The sequence below is a fragment of the Rissa tridactyla genome, chromosome 7, assembly GCF_028500815.1.
Source record: "Rissa tridactyla isolate bRisTri1 chromosome 7, bRisTri1.patW.cur.20221130, whole genome shotgun sequence".
In the NCBI taxonomy this organism is placed as follows: Eukaryota; Metazoa; Chordata; class Aves; order Charadriiformes; family Laridae; genus Rissa; species Rissa tridactyla.
Window position 1 is genome coordinate 246,166 of NC_071472.1, and position 20,374 is coordinate 266,539.

At 38.5% G+C, this 20,374-nt stretch overlaps 1 protein-coding gene across 18 annotated transcripts in view; it reads left to right on the forward strand.

The window, feature by feature from the left end:
* The window catches only part of BAZ2B (bromodomain adjacent to zinc finger domain 2B), a 152,906-nt gene that overhangs the window by 73,301 nt on the left and 59,231 nt on the right, over positions 1-20,374 (forward strand). For 17 of the 18 annotated variants that reach the window (XR_008467564.1, XM_054207654.1, XM_054207650.1 and 14 more), the window contains 3 exons: positions 1,498-1,653; positions 15,050-15,211; positions 16,762-16,955. Coding sequence is in view for 17 of the 18 variants with exons in the window: in XM_054207654.1 (XP_054063629.1) it covers positions 1,500-1,653; positions 15,050-15,211; positions 16,762-16,955 (510 nt within the window). In the remaining variant the exon portion in view is untranslated. The remainder of the gene's footprint in view (positions 1-1,497; positions 1,654-15,049; positions 15,212-16,761; positions 16,956-20,374) is intronic. The other variant, XM_054207652.1, reaches the window with a different exon arrangement.

Here is a 20,374-nt window from a genome sequence, read left to right on the forward strand (position 1 = left end):
TTATTAGTGATAAGGAATTAATGATTTAGTTAAAATGTGCACAGTGCATCGCCCAGGTGTTTTGTGTGTTTTCCTGTGACTTTTGCTTTTGTATTTCCTTTGGCTTTTTAAGATTAATTTTTACTGACTGAGAGGAACCAAGGATACTGCATCTTTCTGGAGAAGAAGGTAACAGCTTCTATGCTGGCTTTCCACATGAGAATTTGGGAAGTCACTGTTTAACATAACTTTGGATCAGAAGTACTGTTTAACACATCCATTTTCTAAATTGATCAAAATGGAATTTGGAAAGGTGTGCGTGTCTTGTGTACTTAGCATGCTGTATTATAAAGACTGGGAGTGAGATTTTATAGCAGTTGTCTGATTTAGGCTTAGTACTTTGTCTCCTCACCCTTCCAGCAATAGGTCTGGGAAAGGGTGTTCCTCTGTAGGTGGAGGAGACTCAGGGACAGGAACCGGTTTCTCAGGAGTTTCCCTGTTAGGAGTTAACTGTGCTTACTCTTGCTGCTTTTGTAATAATAAAGGGACTCTGAAAAGATTTCTTCCCACCTTGTTTATACCCTGGTTGTGACTCACCATCAACTGCAGTTCTGGCAGACTGAGTCACATAGTCTTGACTCTGCTACTGGTGTGCTTAGACATCGTTTGCTTGGCTGCAGTTTTTCAGTGTTTGAGAAACTACTTCCCAACAAGTACTGTTTTTAATAATAATTTTACCGTGCGTTTTTCTTAAAATACACATGCTTGTTCAGTGAAGCAAGTCTGGTAACTTTTGATTTAGGCAATTCATGGCACAAATAAAAATGCCTTATTTTATATGAAAAGCTCACCAGGAAAAAACAAAAGCTAGCAATTTAGAGAAGTTCTTATATTCATACTGTCTCCCATAATTGCTGTGGTCTCCCCGGAAGCAGCAAGGGCAGGGTGGCTCTGCAAGGAGGGACGAGCTGGCCGTCGGGGGTGACACAGGCGGTGCCTTTCCCAGCGCCACTCAGCCCCATGTGATCTGAATGCTGGTGCTGGTGACAGGGTCCAGGCAAAGTAAAGGGGTCTGTCGGGCAAGGGGCTGCCTGGTAGCCTGGTCAGGAGTAGCAGAAGATAGGAGCTGAAGCAGGCCTGGAGGGAAGCTCTAAGGTTAGAGCTGGGACCCAGCCAGGAGACCTGGACACAGACCAGCTGCAGGTGCCAACCTGAGCCCCAGTGGAGGCTCTGGGCAGAGGCTGTGGGGGGTGGTCCCACGTGGGGCCGTTGGCATTCAAGTTGAAATGTGACGTAGCTCTCAACAGCACTGCCTAATTCCCGTACTGCTGCAGTTGGGCTGGATTCCCCTGGTGACTGAGCGCCGTTTGCGTGGTGTACCTCCCTCGTGGAGGTCTCAGAGGAGCTACTCAAGAATGAAGTGGAGGTCCTGAGACATGGGCAGCACAGATACTCCTGTAGCCCCTTGTGATTTCATTTCCTGATGTAGAACACAGACATTTATCTTCTCTCTTATAGATATGGAGTCTGGAGAGCGGTTAACGTCATCATCAGTCTCCTCTACTGCAGCTGCTTCGACTCCAGCGTCTTCTACACCATCTGTAGCTTCATCAGTATCAAAAGGTGGCCTTTCCACTGGAGCTGCGACACTGAGTTCCACAATCAACACATGTGGTAAAAATACCTCAATTATGTATCACAATGTGATTTTAGCGTTTGTCAAAACTTACAATTATTGTCACAACTCAAATATAATAAGGTTGTGCAAATGAATCAAAGAAAACTGTTTGTTGGTTCCCCCCCCCTCCCCGTGACATATTCGTATCATGTGAATTCATTATACATAGTACTTGTTTATTGAAGGAATGAAATTAATTTAAAATCGCCTATTTCAAATGTGAAAGAAATTTTCAGTTTGCAAAGCTGCCTCAGAAGTGAGGATCACATTAAGGGCTGATATAGCAAACTCTGTGCCACTTTCAGATAAAGATCTGATAACTTCTTGAATATGCATCGTGTTCTCAGCATTCAAGCCCAATCTGTACTGTGTTTTAATATCTGGAGGAATAGTTTCTTCTAATGGAACTTGAGATTGAAAAGGTGAATTTCAAATATCATAGTCTTAGATAGCCTTGACTAGAGTGAAACGTCTTGGCTTGAATCAGAAACTGGTATGGAAGACTTCTCCATGCAAGAATCTCATTTTTGTGAATGGAAACTTCGTATTTCAACTGAATGATGCATATGTTATTAACAGAACAAGAAATGGTAAATGACTCTTCCCTGCAGTTTCTTTCTTCACTTTGGAGAATGGATTGTATACATGCTTTTTGTTAGCCTGAGTACTGATTCTTATACAGTAAATAGGAAGTTTTTCAGCTTAAAATCATGGTAATCTGCTACTTTCAGAGCAAGCTTGGCTCTTGCAGTAGAGTGAGCAAGCATGTATTCTCCAAACTGAAAAATTCTTCTACCCTGATACTGTAGAACCAGTAGATTCTGAGTGCCCTACTATGGCCTGCCTCTGTTCATTTGCAGCTTCCTTGGGAAGAAAAATAGAAACCAGAATGTCTCCGTACCTAGAATTATGTCTCAACTATTTATTTTAATTACTCTACAATCAGAAAAGTTCTTAACTAAAACTGATCCAGAACAAATAACAATGTGTGTTACTTTTCAGTACCTCACTACAAATTCAACTGCAGAAGACACTTGTGTCTATGTTCATTAGCCCGTGCCATTTGAAATGGTTCTCTGTGGTGGTTCCCAGAATGTAGTAGGAGTTCATTTACATATGGCTATAAACGTACACTCCCAAACTGAGGATTTATATGACTCGTTTACCTCTCCTTGCTATCTCCTTTGTAGATATTACAGCATTCAGTTTTGTGTCTCCTGTAACATAGTGTGTATATATAGGATATATATGTGGTCTATTAAAATACAGTAAGACTAAAGCTGATGACTAATGTGATAAAGATACTAAACTTCAGTCTCTTTCTTCATGAGAAAATCCAGGTAGTCCTTTTCTTAAGTGGTTTTAAAAATTTTATTCTCAACTTCTATTTAAAAAAAAAAAAAAAAGTTTTGTTTCTGTCTGATAGTTAATAGTTACAAAGGCTGATAGCAATTCCCAGTATTGATGGGTTGTTTCCTTTTAGTTTTTTTAATGGTCGTATCCTTTGCCTGGCTGCATTTGGTCTTTAAGAACATATATATTTTCTCAAAGACACTTTGTATTCCTAACAACAAGCTGGATTGTAGTTTATTATACGTACTGTTAGTACACTATGGCTAGTGCTGCATCCGCTCTGAAAAGATGTGCGTTGTCCTAGAGGACAGGACACAGAAGTGTTTATGCTGTCAACCAGCCAAAGTCTGTTTTCCCATGAATGACCTATGACTGGAATGGCAGTTTCTTCCTCCCTCCCTCCCTCCTCAAAACTTTCTTGAATTTACAAGACATTATGTAGTCAAGATAGACCAGCATCCAAGCCTGTTCCTAAACGGAGATGTTATTCAATTCTGTGATATTTATTTTTTTATAAAAGCATTACAATGTCTGTCAATCTCAATCTGGTAATTCAGTTATCTTCACATTTAAAAATGCATTGCTCTTGAATAACAAAAAAATAAACAATAAAATAATTGTTTCAGAATGAACAATTATTCTTACTAAGAGAAGGTAAAGACACCTTAATCTATGCATTAGATTAGAGACGTTCTTTTTATTCCAACGCATCTCAGTGTTTTCTTTGCAGCAATCAATAGTCTATTAAGTAGTCTCTGCAATAAACTTGATTGCATACCCTGTCAGGTCCCCCGATGCATGGTGGGGTAGGACTGGGAGTTTTTATGCTTTGCCAGGGAGATTACACTACAAATAGATTATTTTGGCATATTCCCAGGTCAAATAGACAAACAACCTGTGTGAAACCATTATGGAATATATCACATACTGTTAGTTTAATTGGTTAATACAGCACTAGTTCCTGAATAATTGAAGCATTCCAGTCAATAAACAGATACTTTACTTGCTTTCTTATTCACCTATTGCTGAAAATAAGAAAGCGCATTGGAAAAGATAATTGACTCTGGAAAGAAGTTTAATTTCATCCTCATGAGAATGTTAGCAATTTTGGAAGAAATTTTGATACTAAGAGTACCCATAGTGTTATGCAGTCTACATCACAAGTTCTCAATTTTTGGAAATCAGTGTTAAGATGGTCAGTACACCTTAGTTTTAGTGTCTTATGTATGTATCATTAAGAAGCAGTCTCTAATTTCATTATTATCAATAATTCTTTAAACATGAAACCAGCCTAGTTTAGACTTCCTGCTTCGTATTATTACCTTTATAGGCCAAAAGTTGTGTCCTTGTTCAGACTGCACAGTGCAGTGATGTCCAGGCACTGGTCAAACTCTGCACTGTTTTTGAGGGACAAGACTGTGAGAATAATGTGCCAGATATTAAAAATATATATATATATATATATATATATATATATATATATATATTTTCCAAGGTTATTGAAGAACGTAAAAGGGAGGAAAAAGGAATAGGAGGAAGTATTGTAATAGGCATAACTCAAGTACTTCCATGCCTTAAAATGTCACCTCATCTAATATTTGCTATAAGGACTACACAAAAAAGTGAACGATTTTGAGTGGTTTTGGACATGGAATTTGTCCTGGTTTGAGGTTTGAATTTTACCCTTATGTGTAAGGAATGGACTTAGTAGAAAAAACATTGAAGGAAAAACAATTTCAGTGCATGGCTTTTTGGATAATAGATATTAAAGGAAACCCTTGTATTCAAGCACCTAAATAATTTCATTTAAAACCACATCAAGCACCATCTACTTCTTATATTAAAGCAAGCCTCATTGAGAGTTGCCATGTGGTTGATACTTTTTAAAGTACGGCTTAGCAGGTCAGTCCTCTGTGTACGTTCCTTGTGTTCTTACTCCTCAAAGTTAACCATCTGCGGTGTTTGTGCCTAAATTATGTATCAGCTTTCACAGTAGAGTGCAATTCTGTCAGTCCCTTTTGAAAATTTCCTTTTTTTAGAAAATTAGTCCAAGACTAACTTCTTTTAACCTTTGATTTATGAAGGAAAGTTAAAGATAGAACCCTTGCAATTGCATTCATGGGTTGCATTCATTGCATTTGTTACGTGCGTACTTGCTTCTGTGAGAGCATATTCAGAGTTTATTAAAATGCTAATTTTGGGGGTTTTTTTGAAGCGCTTTAATGAGATAGTGCTTTGCTTTTCATTTAAATTAACATGTATTTTTGATGTTTCTCTATTCAGATGAGGGGTTTTGTGTTTTGGACCCACGATAAGAGTGGGTGATTGTTACTTATGTATATGTAAACCATTTCCAGCCTTTTCCATGCTCTCCAGCTTTTTACGCTAAGGGACATTCACCAGTATTATGAAATCACACATACAAGTAGTTTGGAATCATGATACAAGGAGTTTGGAAGACTTACTGGTGTTGGGACGCATGTGGAAAGTAAACTTTGCTAGCACTGTAATGTTAAAGAACAACACAGAAAGGAGGAAAATACACAGTAATTTCTGTCACCCTAAGCGGTTCTTTAGATTGTCTGTGTAAGTTGGAATGCCCTGAGCATTGTTAGAAATACCATGTTATTTTTGTATTTCTGGTGGTTGGTGCATTGATGCTTTGTATTTTAAGACATTAATTAAGTATTTATTCCTTTTTAGCTCTTTTGAAAACCTTATGTGGCACCATGAAGTTCATTAATATTAACAAAGGCATTCACAGTTGTCATTCCTTGTTACTAAGAGACCAGCATTGTTGAAATGGATGTTGCCCTTTGGAGTGATACTTTCAATCATTTATCTGTGTAGTGGTTAGTAGAATTTAAAAAGCTGCGCTCAAAATATTTAACCTATTTGAAGTAAGTCAAGAATGCTAAGGAGTGCAGTTTAATATGAAATTCTGCTATGCAGAGTGTGTTTACAGAAAGTCGGCAACTTAAAGAACAAACACTAAAATAGCAAAATTAAGGAAATATTAGAATTAATTGCTAGACAGGCTGTTAACGTTTTCATCAAATAAGAAATAGAAAAAAATGTCATTACACTTCAGTTTATTTTTACAAGGCTTTGCTTCCATTTTTCCTTTGTGTTTTATTTCTGCCATGTTTCTAAATGCATATTTAAAATTGATAGCTTCTCTTTTCTGGACACATTAGATAGTGGCTTAGGTAGCACACAATGTATTTTTTTAAAAGGCCATAATAATGTGTAATGTAGTATGAAGTCACCTATTCTTTTTTCTTTTTTTTTTTTTTATGTGATGAAGGAAATTGATAACAAGCTCAGAGGATGTTTTAATTTGAGCTGTCTTCAAAGTATTATGAAAAGTTACAATGCGTTGCTGCTCATCAGCATCACTAAGAATCACCACTGTGGTCTGCGAGAGAGAAGCAAGTGTCATTACTGGTATTTTTAAGAAAAAAAAAACAAAAACCACAAAAAGAGTATTGTGTTGTTTTCTAATTGAACTGTGTAGCAGACGGTAACTAACATTTAGCATGACTAGTTGAGTATCGACATCAGTTGCGGAAGAAGTTACATAACTGAGGTTTGTGTTTGTTTGGGGTTTTTTTTAATGTGGTAATTTACTAACTGAAGGTAAAGACATTTGAACTAAGTTCAGCAAACAGAGAACTTGGGCTGAAAATGTAAAGAAATACTCACTATACACATCACCTGCAGTAGTTCGCATCAGTGAAATTAAGTACAAATCCATTCTTGTTTTGGAGGAGGAAAAAAAAGGAAAAAAAGAAAAGGCACCTGAACCAGAAATCTGAAATCAGTAAGAAGAATTTCCCTGTACTGTGTATGTAATATTGCCATTATGTTGCCTTGTAGTTTCTAATAAGTGAAAAATCCTTGTGAGTGCCTCTGTGTTCATAACACCTAATATGATGAGATACTGCGGTCAGGAGTTCATTCCGAGATTAGTTATATACACTAACACAATAATACCATTAAAAAAACCTAGAAGGAGGAACAGAGTTAACAAACAAGCTCAAGTATCAGTTTCTGTGTACGAAGTCCCTGGAAGGTGTGGTCAGTTTGCAGATGGGGTAAGGTGAATCTCTTGGAAAACAGGGGAATGCTTGGTCTTCCTGATGCTGTCTTTTTGGTGTGCTTCTACTTATATCAATACATGGCACAAATGAACTTTATGTACTTTGATACTGTTTTTTTCCTGCTTTTCTCTCCATTAATGACTATTCTATTCTTCTGGTTATGTATGCCTTTACAGTTCCCTGATTTTTCTTGCATCCTCTTGTTCAGGCTGTCTCAAAAGTTAAAGTTTAGCTCTGAAACTCCTATGGAATTTCCTTAACCAGCACAACAAAATTTCTGGTCATCCCTTTGTTTTTTGTCTCTAGTCTATGTTGTTTTAAGTTCTTGCCTTGTCCTAACAAATAAACATGTGCTGACTTGCAGTACTTGTGCCTGGTCTCTTCTGTGCTGCCCTTCCCCACCCTTCCAGGTGTGTAGCAGCTCAAATAAACTTTCTTCCTACTTCTTTCTGGTCACTTCCCCGTTTCATTGTCTTTTTCACTTCTTCTCCGTTCTGCATTAGGTTCACTGTCCTTATTGTTTAAGGTATACACAACTCCATTTATGCTTACATTTTACCCATAATTTTTACAATACAGTTCATCTAGCCCTGTTGGTTTTTCCCCTCCAGCCCATCGTGTCTTACGTTCATATTGCCAGCCAGCCTCCCAGTCTTACAGATGGCATTACTCAAACTGAAGTTAAAAGCAGGGGCACCAGTTGAAACTGGTGCGGTTGTACCTGTTGATTAAGCAAGTAAAAGTGCACTGTATGTCCTGAAATCTAAAATACAGTCAGAAACAACGTGACAGATTGTAGACAGATGGTGCAGCTCACTGCCCATTCTGCAGCTGGAAGTTACAAATTGTTTGAAGGGCTTTAAAAGAAAGATACCCTGTTGGCACTCCCTAGCATTTAATTGCCTGACAATAGTTGTTGTTAATTTGCTGAGTTCTCATAGCTGTAAGAAGCAGAAACAATTCTTTTTTTTTTTTTTAAAAACAAAGTTAGATAAATTCAGGGATTCTTACAGCTTACAAGAAACTAACTGGTGTGTAAGATTGTCGAGATTGTCTAATTCATTTTGCCTGCTTTCAGAATGCCAGGAGTCCCTTCCATCTCAGAGAAGTCTTTGTTGGAAAAAATATCCTCCAGCTCTGCTTTCTGCTTTAGCATAAACACTACCTGTAGCCTGTCATTTCTTCCTTCATGTTTTTCAAAGGTAATAAATGAATTTGAGCATAGATGATGTATACAGTCTCGGAAATCATATAAGCACGGACCCTCTTACCTCATTTGGCTTATTTTTCTCATTTAGAACTACTCTTAATCACTTGATAGACATCAGGTAAGATTACTCACAGAGTAAGGAATGACCTGGCATGAAGTATGACAGTATATGCCCTCGTAATGGTATCACGGAGTGCTTTGTATGGGAAATTACACCTTTTAAATGGTCCATGCAAAAATCAGCAAAAAAGAGAAGCCCTCTGTATAAGTCTCGTATTGCTCAGTGATGATACTAGACTTCAGATGAAATAAACTCATACCAAACCTTGCTTTTCTTAGTTATTTCCGAATGATAGACAGATACAATGAATGGTCTCACCGGAGTTGAAGCTGTAAATATGAAGGTAACAGCTGTGGAATGTTTGAATGGTGCTTTTCTATCAAAGGACAGATGATAACAGAAAAAAGGGAAAAGACACTTGTTCTGAAGCAGTTTTTTCTAGAGCTTTTCAGTTAACTTGGTCAGAGCAGGTTTACTGTGAAAGCAAACTAAAGAAACTGGAATATTGCTGCAACCTACATAAAATAAACACATGGTGAGAGATATTAAGAGTGCATTCATAAAGTGAAGACTTGCAGTCATCTTGCAGTTTTGTGCAGCTAATTACCGTGTGATTTTTTTTTTCATTATTATTTTTTTTAAAAAACAACGGACATTCCTACAACGAGAAATATGTAGGTGGCAAAATAGAGCTTAACTGTTGCTCGGTGAGGCTTTCCTCTAGGATTTCTGGCTCTTTTGCGGGTTTGAGTCACCTTTTGTTCAGTTCATTCCTACAGATAGAATCGCTCAATGTGTGTTGTTGTTCTGAACGTTTTCTTGAAGAGAGGTGAAGAATGTTTTGCATCTGTTACTTTATTCCTTTCAGTTTTACAGAGGGATGAAGCCATGAAATTTTTGATACATTAATTTTTAAGGTATAAAAGCCTGGCGGTGGTATAATTGCTTTCTAATAAGAAAAAACTGATCAACTTTTAATCACCCTAGCCTGATTTTTGTGATAATGATGTGATGTACTCATTGTTTACATTCTGAAATGTGTAAGTTTTATCACAGTGGCATGACAGAAGACAATGCTTGAATGTGGAACACTTTTTTTTTTTTTTAGTGCATTTGTTTCTTCATGAGAACGTGCAATAAAAAAATGGGATGAGTAGCATATTTACTTCCCCTGCTCCACAAGCTGTGCTACTGCTCATACAGCCCAGCCTGCTGCTGACCTTTGCTGCTGGGGCAAACTGCTGGCTAACCTATGGCTTGGTGTCTGCAGAAACCCCTAGAGCCTTTTCTGCAGAGCTGCTCCCCAAGCAGTCTCCAGCCTTTATTGTTCCAAGGGGTTATTCCTTCCCATGTGCAGGACTTTGCTTTTTTTTTCTTGTTGAATTTCATAAGGTTCCTGCCAGTCCATTCTTCCAGCCTGTCTAGGTCCCCCTGGATACCAGCCCTTTCCTCAAGTGGATTGACTTGTCCCCCTAGGTTGATGTCTTCCACAAACCTTGTGGGAAAGCACTCCATTTCCTACTCTGGGTCATTGATAAAGATGCTAAACAGGACAGATCCCAGGGTAAAACCGTGCAGTACTCCACTTGTCACAGGCATTCAGCTAGAGTAGGGCCCATTAACCGTTATCGCCTTGTTACCAAAGACAGGCCTCTGCTTTGTTTCTAAAATAGTTGTTTCTTACTAACCTTCTTACTGTGTGAGAAAATAGCTAATTACTGACCGTCTTACTGTGTAAAAATAGTTAGTCACTGAGCTGGTGTTACAGATAGTGATAACGAGGAGACAACCAGAAGTAGTTAATCACTTCAAGGTTCTTGTATATGTCAAGTATGTACTCCCATACCAATTTGGGTAGAGTTATGGCTGCTTCAAAGAACATCCTTATTATCTTCAAGAAGCTGGCGAATCATGGCATAGACAAGTGTACTCTTCGCTGGGTTAAAAACTTGCTGGATAGCTGTGCCCAGAGAGTTGTGATTAATGGGGTGAAATCCTCTTGGCGGCCGGTCACCAGTGGTGTCCCTCAGGGCTGAGTTTTGGGGCTGGTTTTGTTTCATATCTTTATCAATGATCTGGATGAGGGGATTGAGTGCACCCTCAGTCGGTTTGCAGATGACACCAAACTAGGTGGGAGCGTTGTTGTGCTTGAGGGTAGGAAGGCTCTACAGAGGGACCTGGACAGGCTGTATCGATGGGCCAAGGCCAACTGTATGAGGTTTAATAAGGCCAAGTGCCGGGTCCTGCATTTCGGCCACAACAATCCCAAGCAATGCTACAGGCTTGGGGCAGAGTGGCTGGAAAGCTGCCCGGCAGAAGAGGACCTGGGGGTGCTGGTGGACGGCCAGCTTCACATGAACCAGCAGTGTGCCCAGGTGGCCAAGAAGGCCAACAGCATTCTGGCTTGTATCAGGAATAGCGTGGCCAGCAGGAGCAGGGAAGTGATGGTGCCTCTGTACTGGGCACTGGTGAGGCCTCACCTCGAGTGCTGTGTCCAGTTCTGGGCCCCTCTGTACAAGAGGAACATTGAGGTGCTGGAGCGTGTCCAGAGGAGAGCTACCAGGCTGGTGAGGGGTCTGGAGACCAGGTCATATGAGGAGAGGCTGAGGGAGCTGGGCATGTTTAGCTTGAAGAAGAGGAGGCTGAGAGGAGACCTCATTACCCTCTACAGCTACCTGAAAGGATGTTGTAGAGAGGTGGGTGTTGGCCTCTTCTCCCAGGTAAATAATGACAGGACCAGAGGAAATGGTCTGAAGTTGCGGCAGGGGAGGTTTAGGTTAGATATTAGGAAGAATGACTTTACTAAAAGAGTGGTCAGGCACTGGAACAGCCTGCCCAGGGAGTGGGTGGAGTCACCATCCCTAGAGGTATTTAAGAAGCATCTAGATGTGGCACTTCAGGGCATACTCTAGTGGCAGAGATTGTACGTTGTTTGGTTGGACTCGATGATCTCAAAGGTCCTTTCCAACCATGAAGATTCTAAGTTGGCAAACTTACAGCAAACTTTTACTGTCCTGAGAAGACTCAATAAAAGGATAAATGTGAGGAGGGGTCTCCTTACCCAAACGACCACCGAGACACTCACGCTCGCGCAGAAGTGTTTTACTGACGCAGCAAAATTCAGTACGCGTATGCAAAAAGGCTGTTCGGTCATCCTAATGAATATGGAAGCCTAGGTGGAGTTATGTATTAGGTAGGCAGAATTATGAGAATATTTTGTGTATAAATAATGGATGAATATCCCCAGTAAGGTGTGCTAGATTTGTGGGTTTTCCCCCTAGCGCCCAACGTTGAATAAAGCAGTATCTCCTCGCTAAACTACTTCTGGTTTCGAGGACTTTTATTTCAGGTAACACTCTGAGCATCCTACTGTTTCCTTACACAACTAGATGACACCCCATCCAGACCATAATGTCCTAATTTGGATTTAGGAGCATTTGTGGGAGACTGTATCGAAAGCCACACGGAATTAGAGGTTAATGACATGAACTGTTCTCCTCTTGTCCATAAACCCAGTAATTTTGTCAGAGAAGGCATTCTGCACGTGGCCAGGAATGTGTTCCTACGTGGTTCATAGAGAGGGCTCACTGCATGATATTCCAGAGGACTAGCATAAGTCTGACCGTTCTGCAGTTCCTTTGATTGTCATCTTGATCTCTTTGGAAGAGGGTGCAACGTTGGCCTTTTTCCAGTTGTTGGAGACTTCCCCTAATCTGCATGACCTTTGAAAGATGATAGAGTGTGGCCTTGTCATTGCATTGTCTGGTTCTATCCTTGAGTCAAACTACAGCGATGGCCTGATTTGGCTAGAAATGGTGACAGTTAAGTACATAATGGTGATGAGAGTTTGCGATATATCCACTGTATGCAGTCATAATGGGAAAGGCATCATTGTGGTATAGCTGTACTAGCATCAAAAGTCATGTCAGAATGTTCTTCTGGACACTAACAAATTACAAGAAAGAAGCTTAAAATGGCCTTTATGCATATGCGCCTGTCAATAGTAACATTTTTTAAAAAGAAAATCTTATGTAAATTATAAGGTACTAGAGTGGTACAGAACACTGTCAAGACTTCTGTAAATTAAAAATTTAAACTGGAAGCAAAAATACCTAGGTAAAAGAAAATATTTTTATTTACGACTAAATATTTGCTATATTTTTAGGTATATTTGTCATAACTGCATGTATGAGGTGTATGCTGCTAAATAGAACTAGTTGTAAATAACTTGTTCTTGGACGTGTGTGGAGGTGCTTGTGGTACTGTTGATTCTTACTGCTTTCATCATCTGTATATGCTATTGTTTTAAGTCCAGCTATGTGAAAGTTAACCTATTGTAAGGTAGGGGTTTTTTAAAAAAAACAACACTCTAGCATTTGGCTCTAAGGCAAAGCCTTAAGGCAGTTCAGAAAAGGAGAAAAGTCTTACCAAAATGGAGGCTACAAAGAGCTGTAACATAATCAAGTTTGATGGGTAAAGTCACTTGACGTGGCTGTTGACAGAAGTCAGACAAAGCATTGTAATGCTTCCTGTGTTTTGATTCATGGGATTGGAAATTAGAGGTCTAGGAGTTTTAAATGAAGTTGTGAGCTTTGAAAATACAGTGTGAGATTAGACCTAACTGCTGTGGAAAAAGATTTAGAAATAATGTATACCATGTATACGTGGTATAATATATATGGAGTATACATGGAGTAATGTATATCAAGACAGTTCTTGTACTTGTAATGTACAAAACTTGATATTTTTATTTTAAGAAATGAAGCATTCCAGTGGCCTAAACCACGGATTTTGCTCTTTCTCAGCTGTTCACAGGGATACTATGCAAAACTGTTTCTGTCCTGAATGTATGATGCTACTTAATCTGTTTCAGCGTTGAAAAGAAAAAAATCATAATTGCACTTAAGCCCTAAAGAAATAATTTTCAAGGAGAGGACGAGCAGTCAATCCCAGAAGTCAGAAAAGATTTACTGCCTACTCTGTCCTGTCACTTGTGTAGATTATGCCTTCTTCCAGTGTATTTCTAGCGTTTAGTATTAGATAATTAAGGTTCCACTATAAGACTGGAAAGCATACTCACAAATCTGGTATTTTAAGCATAAAAAAAGCACTGTGTTTTTACAGCTTTTTTTGTAGGAGTCAACTCTACCAAAACACTTGGCACCGCTACCCTTTAAACACCGTCTCAGAATCGTATGGCCGCTGTAGGACCTGCCCAAGAGACAATCAACTCTTCCACAGCTCGATTTACTTTATGTGCACTTGCTTGTTAGATTTTGGTTTTATGTAGACCAAACATATGCCTTGTCACAATGGCATTTATGTGTCATGTTTCTGATTCTTCTGCGTCTCGTAATGTGATATCATTTCTGTTTCAATTGGTGGTGGGTGGGGAGAGTTCGTTTTGAGAGGAGTTTGGAAGAGTTTTTTCTTTCCTGACAAAATATTACTGCTTTTTTTTTTTTTCCAAAGCACGCACATTTTCTCTCACATGTATAATTTTTAGCATAGGATCTCTATTCAAAAGATTCTTTCCCTTCTGAGGGATTTGAGAGGTTGTTTAATTTTGCTTTGTGTTTTTTTTAGTTGACTATCAAATGTGTTACGAAATGTTGTTGTAGCTACTGCAACAGCTATTACGAAAGAAGACCCTGACATTTTTAAGGAATTCCACTACGCAAATCTGCACACCGTTTCTGTTTAAGCACCGAAACCTATGACAAGAGCAGTGCACTCGATACTTACCTCTTCACACGGCTGTTTAGGCTTAGCAGTGCCTTATGGAAAAAAAAATATATATAGTCAGTTTGGTTACAAGAAACTTCAGAAGAGGATTACATAAGGGTTGCAGAAATACTCTAACTAGTTGCTGTGATAGTAAAGAACTTCAGAAATTGAAAGTTGTAGGGGCTGTATCAACTTGTTTGAAGTTCATTTTCCTGAAAAACAAAAATCAATAACCATTTAAGATGAAAGTTTAAACAGCAACAAAACCAAAAAGAGTATTAGATTGTTTTTAAAATAAGAAATCTTTATTCCTCTCTGAATTTATGTAACAAGCAGCACAGAGTAGCCCTGTTTCTGGTTGTGAAACAACCATTTTAGTGGGATGTTACAGGAAAAAAATCCAGTGTCAAACTCCAGGGTAGAAACCTCTTAGAGTGGCTATAGAGAAGCTAGAGATTCCTTTGTTAAATTGGTCATTTCATGGCGAACTGCTTTAGGTGTGTTTTTGTGGTGGAGGCCTTGGAGTGTTGCAAGTCCGGGATTGCAGAGGTGATTTAAAGCTGTTGTGCTTGTTCACAGTGCTGATGTAGGAAGGCTGCTGAGGTAATAACGAATGTTCAGAAGTGATCTGTGAATATTGATCCTGTTTATAAGACTAGCAGTTTCATTTTGGGGTGATCACTGTCACATAGGTTTCTATTATTTATTTTCAAAATGTGTTTAAATAAAACTGTGTTCAAATCTTTACTAGAATGGTCTTAACGACATAAGACAAGAATTGCTGCAGGAAATTCATGCCATTTAGAAGTCTTGTGTTTTCTTCTTACTCCCAGATTTAGTAAATCTGCAGTAGATTATGCACAGCAACATGCTTGCAGAAATATTTACATATATTATTAGAACAACTGAAGTTTGCTTTTATTTCCTTTGCGGTGCAGAATGGTGGCGAACAGCGGACGCACACTCTCGTCCTGGGGCAACTTTTTTCCCACCGCTCTTGGGAATTCCACCACTGTTTGCACCTCCTGCACAGAATCATGATTCTGCTTCATTCCACTCGAGAGCTACAGGAAAAAATAGTCGGAGCAGTACAGAAAAAGGTAATGGCTAAAGTTGTTGAGGGAATTATCGTGTCAAACTTCTGCACGTGCAGAAAGATGTGGAATTTGAGCTTTACCTGTCATTGTTCTTCCCATTCCTGAACAGTTCTGTAAAAATTGATTCTGTTAGCTAGGCCTGAGAGATCCAAGTATGGGCTGTCAGTACGGACATACTCTTTCTACTAATATTTTTCCTCCTGTTTTTCCTTAGATACTTTTTCTGGGACTGAGTAGTAGGGAAAAGTTTTGTTTTAAAGTTTGTGGTTTGATTTAGGAGGCCTTGTGCTTCTATGGTGAATGCCATTCCTCTGTATATAAGAATCAAGCATCAGGTACTTGTGTGCTGGGGGCATGAGGGAGGGATGGCTGCATCTGCGGGATCTTGATGGAAATAGTCCAGTGACATTGGAACGTTTTCTTGCGTTTCGAATCACTATTTTATGTAGTGGTATTGCACGCCTTTTGAAAATACAAGATAGGTTTGTTTGACGTTTGATCCTAGGTTCATTCAGCTGAGAGGAGAGGAGGCTGAAGGGTGACCTCGTTGCTGTTCATGTCCTTTCATGAGGGGGCCGCGGAGAGGGAGGTCCTGGTCTCTTTAGTTTCCCGTAACAGGATACCGGGGGATGGCTTAAAGCTGCGTCAGGGGAAGCTCACGCTGGATATTAGGATACGTTGTTCCCTGAGAGGGTGAGCAGGCTCGCCAGAGCAGTGGTCATGGCCCCAAGCCTGTCTGCGTTCAAGAAGCGTTTGGACAATGCTCAGATCTATGGTTTAAGTTGTGTGGAGTCAGGAGTTGGACTTGATGATCCTTGTGGATTCCTTCCAGCTCAGGATATTCTGTTCTGTGATTCTATGATGCACAATTTATTTTTTTTTAATAGTGTTGGGAGCTTTTAGGACCTGCTGTTGTGTTTCAGAATCCATCTAATAATAGTCCTGGGATTGCAGAGTAGCAAGTTTGTGTGGTTAGGGGTATTTTCTTAGAAAATAACAGTCATCTTGACAAATCAGTAAGCGAGCTTGAATGTGGTTGTTATTTCAAATAGCATTCCCACAACGTCCCCCTCACATCGTTTTACACGTTGCAAAGCTCATAAAATATCTTGGACTTCGTGTGGTTTTCCTTGGAGCTGGTTGATACTTCAGAATTGTAAACGAATTATTCTAAGAGATGGTTATTGGAATGGATGTTTTTGTGTCTTCTTTCTTCAAAGTCTTATTTTTCTGCCCCTGACTAAACTCAAGGATCATGCGGGCTTAAAAATGGGCAATTTCAGGTTTTGGGGTTTTTTACTCTTACAGCGTTAAATGTATTTGCCCTTTAAATCGTGGGTGCTCTGCATGTTTTAATAACAATGACTCCGTGAGCAAATCAAAGTGACTCTTGGACGGCAAACTTTAAACGTATGTTGGGAGTCACTTATGGGTAGTTTTATCTCTTGTTAGATGTTTATGGAAGCTAGGTGAGTGTGACTGCAATGTCGCAAGGAAAGTATCTGCTACTTCAGATTTTTTTAAACATCACTTTATAAATCTGTCATCTTAAGGTATAAATGGATCACTGAATGGGAACAGTACCACTGCCGTGTCTGGTGTCAGCACATCTGTACTATCCACTAGCATCGCAACACCTCCAGGACAAGTGAAAGTTGTAACCTCGGGAGCAGGAGGCCGCAAATACAACCAGGAGCAAAGCAAAGCTCAGCTTTTGGACACCAGAGCTGACAAAATCAAAGATAAGGTAAATATACAGAAAAAACCTTAAGATTCAGATAAAAAATTGACGTGGTAAGTGCTCTGATTGCGCACACAGCAGCATTTTAGAGCGTTCTCTCCCAGTACAAAATATTCTGGGTTTTTCTTCTTATTATTCATTAGAGGAAGATCTTCTCTCTGTGGTTGTTTTTTTGTGTTGGGGTTTTTGTGATTGGTCTTTTTGCTGTGTATTTGTTTTTTGGCATGTTTTTGAACCAAAAGCTACCATTAGCACTGATCCCACTAGTTAATAGCTGTATGTGATGACATATTTTTATTTTATATTATTTATATAATTATAAAAATAAAGTATATAAGTTCTAACACCAATATTTGATGTTACATTACAGTATAAGTATTCGTATTAAAATCATAAATTACAACTTATTATAAATTATAACTAATTATATTTTTGTGTAACTTAAAATATAAAAAATTTCAGAAGCAAAATGAAATTTTTAGACTTTAAAGAAAAATGCTTTTCAGGCATTAATTCCTATTTGTCAGAAGAAATGTCTCTTTCCTTTCTAAAATTCTGGTTTTATCCTGGATATGTTTGTGCAAAACGTAAACTTTGTTTCTGTGGTGCAGAGGTCTCTGCATTTCTTGACTGTTGCTGCAGTTATGCAGAATATCAAATAAACTACTATCATTTAATATCTCCAAATACCTCCTCAAAAGTTTATATCATAAGTAAATGAACGAACTCTTTTCTGTTCACTTTTTGGCTCTTTGTCTTATTCAGAAAACTGAGCTGGTTAAGCTAGTAACTTGTTAATGTGACTATCAGTGAACATTTCCTCTCTTTTTGCCCCCTACCCCCTATTTTTTTTCTCTCCCCAATTTCAGTCAGGATGTTTGTCAGCATTGTTATCTTCTCCCTCATATTACCATTTGTCGTTAAGTAGAATTCTGTATCCTTGAAACATTTTATTTTGATGTGGGTACTGATTTCAAACTCCAGTTTCAATTTGCTAAGTATCGAGTTGCTTTAAAACAATGTACTCAATCAATTAGCATAGTCCTTTCTTATATTTGTTTAGTTTTGTATCTTAACCTTTAAATCATTTATCTAATGCAGATAAATTCCAGGATGTCAACAGTTTTGTTTCCTAAGTTTTTGTAGTAATTTTTCTAATACTGAAGCGCAGTTTTGTTCCTGGTCTTACTCAATATGCTGACATGCTAGACATTCCTCTAATCCTTATTCTTAACTTCTTTTCCTCTCAAACTTTTTGAGGTAATTGGCATTTGTCAATGTAAGGATTGGAATAAGATTTCCGATCAAAACATACAGAATACTCTAAATGAGAGCTCCAACATGAGGAGAAGATCAAGAGATTTGATTCAATAAATAAATAAATCATCAGTATTTTTATTTCAGTGTGTTGGAACAAAGCCACAACTGGAACTGAAGGGGCCAGTCGGCAGATAGAGTTATTTTGTTCTGGGCTTTCTACAAGTGATTTGTTGTTCTTAAATTTCAAAGTGTAACAACACTTGCCTATTTTTCTAAAGAGCACAGTTTATTTTAAAACATTTTAGTTACACTTCTCTGAATGTTCCTTTCTTTAGGTTGTTATTTTTTTAGTATTCACCTGCTGATTTCTTCAGTCATATGCTTAGTTGCAATTTCCTTCTAAGTTGTTTTAAAAAAAAAAAAAAAAAAAAAAAAAAAAAAGGCAAAGCTGATACCAGGCTGGTTTACACTGTTGGTGAAAATCTGAAGAGTTACTTTTTGTGCAGTGTTTTCTTCTGGTTGAATTCTAGTTCTGTTGTCCTACCGTGTTAGGGAATCATAAAGTGCGGTCTGATAGTAACTTGTATTATATAATTTTTTTTGCCAGCAGTGTGAAAAACAACTTCTAAGTTGACAGAAGCATCTGATCTTCAAAGCTGTAGTGATTAGAAGTTCCTCTGTATAGTGTGTGTATTTGATCATTCAGAGGGCTGTACGTATCAGACAACGATAAACTGGAATCTATCTGAAACATGAGTTTAAAATTGTGCCAACTCATCACTGTATATTTGTGGCATATCCTGTTAGGTCTGCTGAGCATAACAATGTTGTATTGAAGATAGATGTCATCGTGATGATGTGGTGTACTATCCATGACTTATTTCTTACATACAAAAAAATATGGTAACTGCGTTACCTTTTAATTTGCTGCTTTGGTCACCGTGTTGATAACTTTAGCATGCTTTAATTGTCTGCTTTTAAGCCTGCCCTGTTTGTGTCTAGAGATAAAACTGAATAAGCAGATAGATACACTTTTTAAATACTCATTCATCAGAACGTGCCGCTTCAGCCTCACAGAAAAAAGTAAAACTGACTGCCCCTCTGTTGATTGCATTAGTGAATTTCTGGGATGAGGAAGGTCGGCAGGATTTTTACCCTGGCAAAGCAAGTCTCCAGGGAAAGAAGGCATAACTGGTGAGCCTGAGTCTCGTTTGGCGTGGAGAAAGTCCCCTACCAGTATGGGCAGCTGGTGAGATGGGAATCTGCTCCAAGACCTTGCGCTGGGGGCTCTTACTTCCCTGGATTCCAGAATCAGCATCAGGACGCTGGGCTATTGACTGTAGTCAAATACTTTACCTTTAATATCTCTTCTTGGCAATTACCATGTTGTATTTCCTTTGTAAATTTCAGTACTTTGAAATCATGTCTAAAATCTTTTTAAACTATCACTTTAGTCACCTTTTTATGGGACCATCCCATGGGGTCGTTAAGGTCGGGCTGCTTTTCATGGTACTTGTGTTCAGTCTAAATTATTGCTTTCTGAACAATGGACAATCTCAGGTAGCATAACCATCAGCAGATTTGCTAAAGTCAGTGAACCAAAATCAAATATGAAATTTATTTTAATTGAAACCACTCTTGCTTCAACTTTTATGACTATATTGTTGCCAACAGAGGAACTAGTCTATGTACTAGAACTGTACATTTTCTTCTCTTTCTTGACTATTTTCTTTTGTGTCAGCAAGCTTTTGGAATTTATGTCTTTACAGAGATATTTTTGCTTTACGTTATTTGATTTAGTCTGAAATATTTCTCCTCTAGGCAGTTTACTGCCCCCCATTCCCTCCTCCCCCCCACATTGCCTTTTGTGCTGGATTTGCTAGAAACTTCTCCATCAAGATTAATCCTTTGTATCCACTAAATTCATGACTTTAAATTTTCCCTATTATTACATTTTCTCTAAGCTACTGATTTGCCATTCCTTCTTGTGGAATCCTGCTAATCCAACTTCTTTGTATTGGTTTTATCTATGTCAAAAAGTTTTATTTGTTTATGAAGTAAAAACTTCCCGGGAAGCGCTTGCATTCCACAGTGTATTTAAGTGATTTGTTTTGAAGCATTTGATTGCTTACAAGTTATACCACATTTTGTCAAAATCAGCTGTC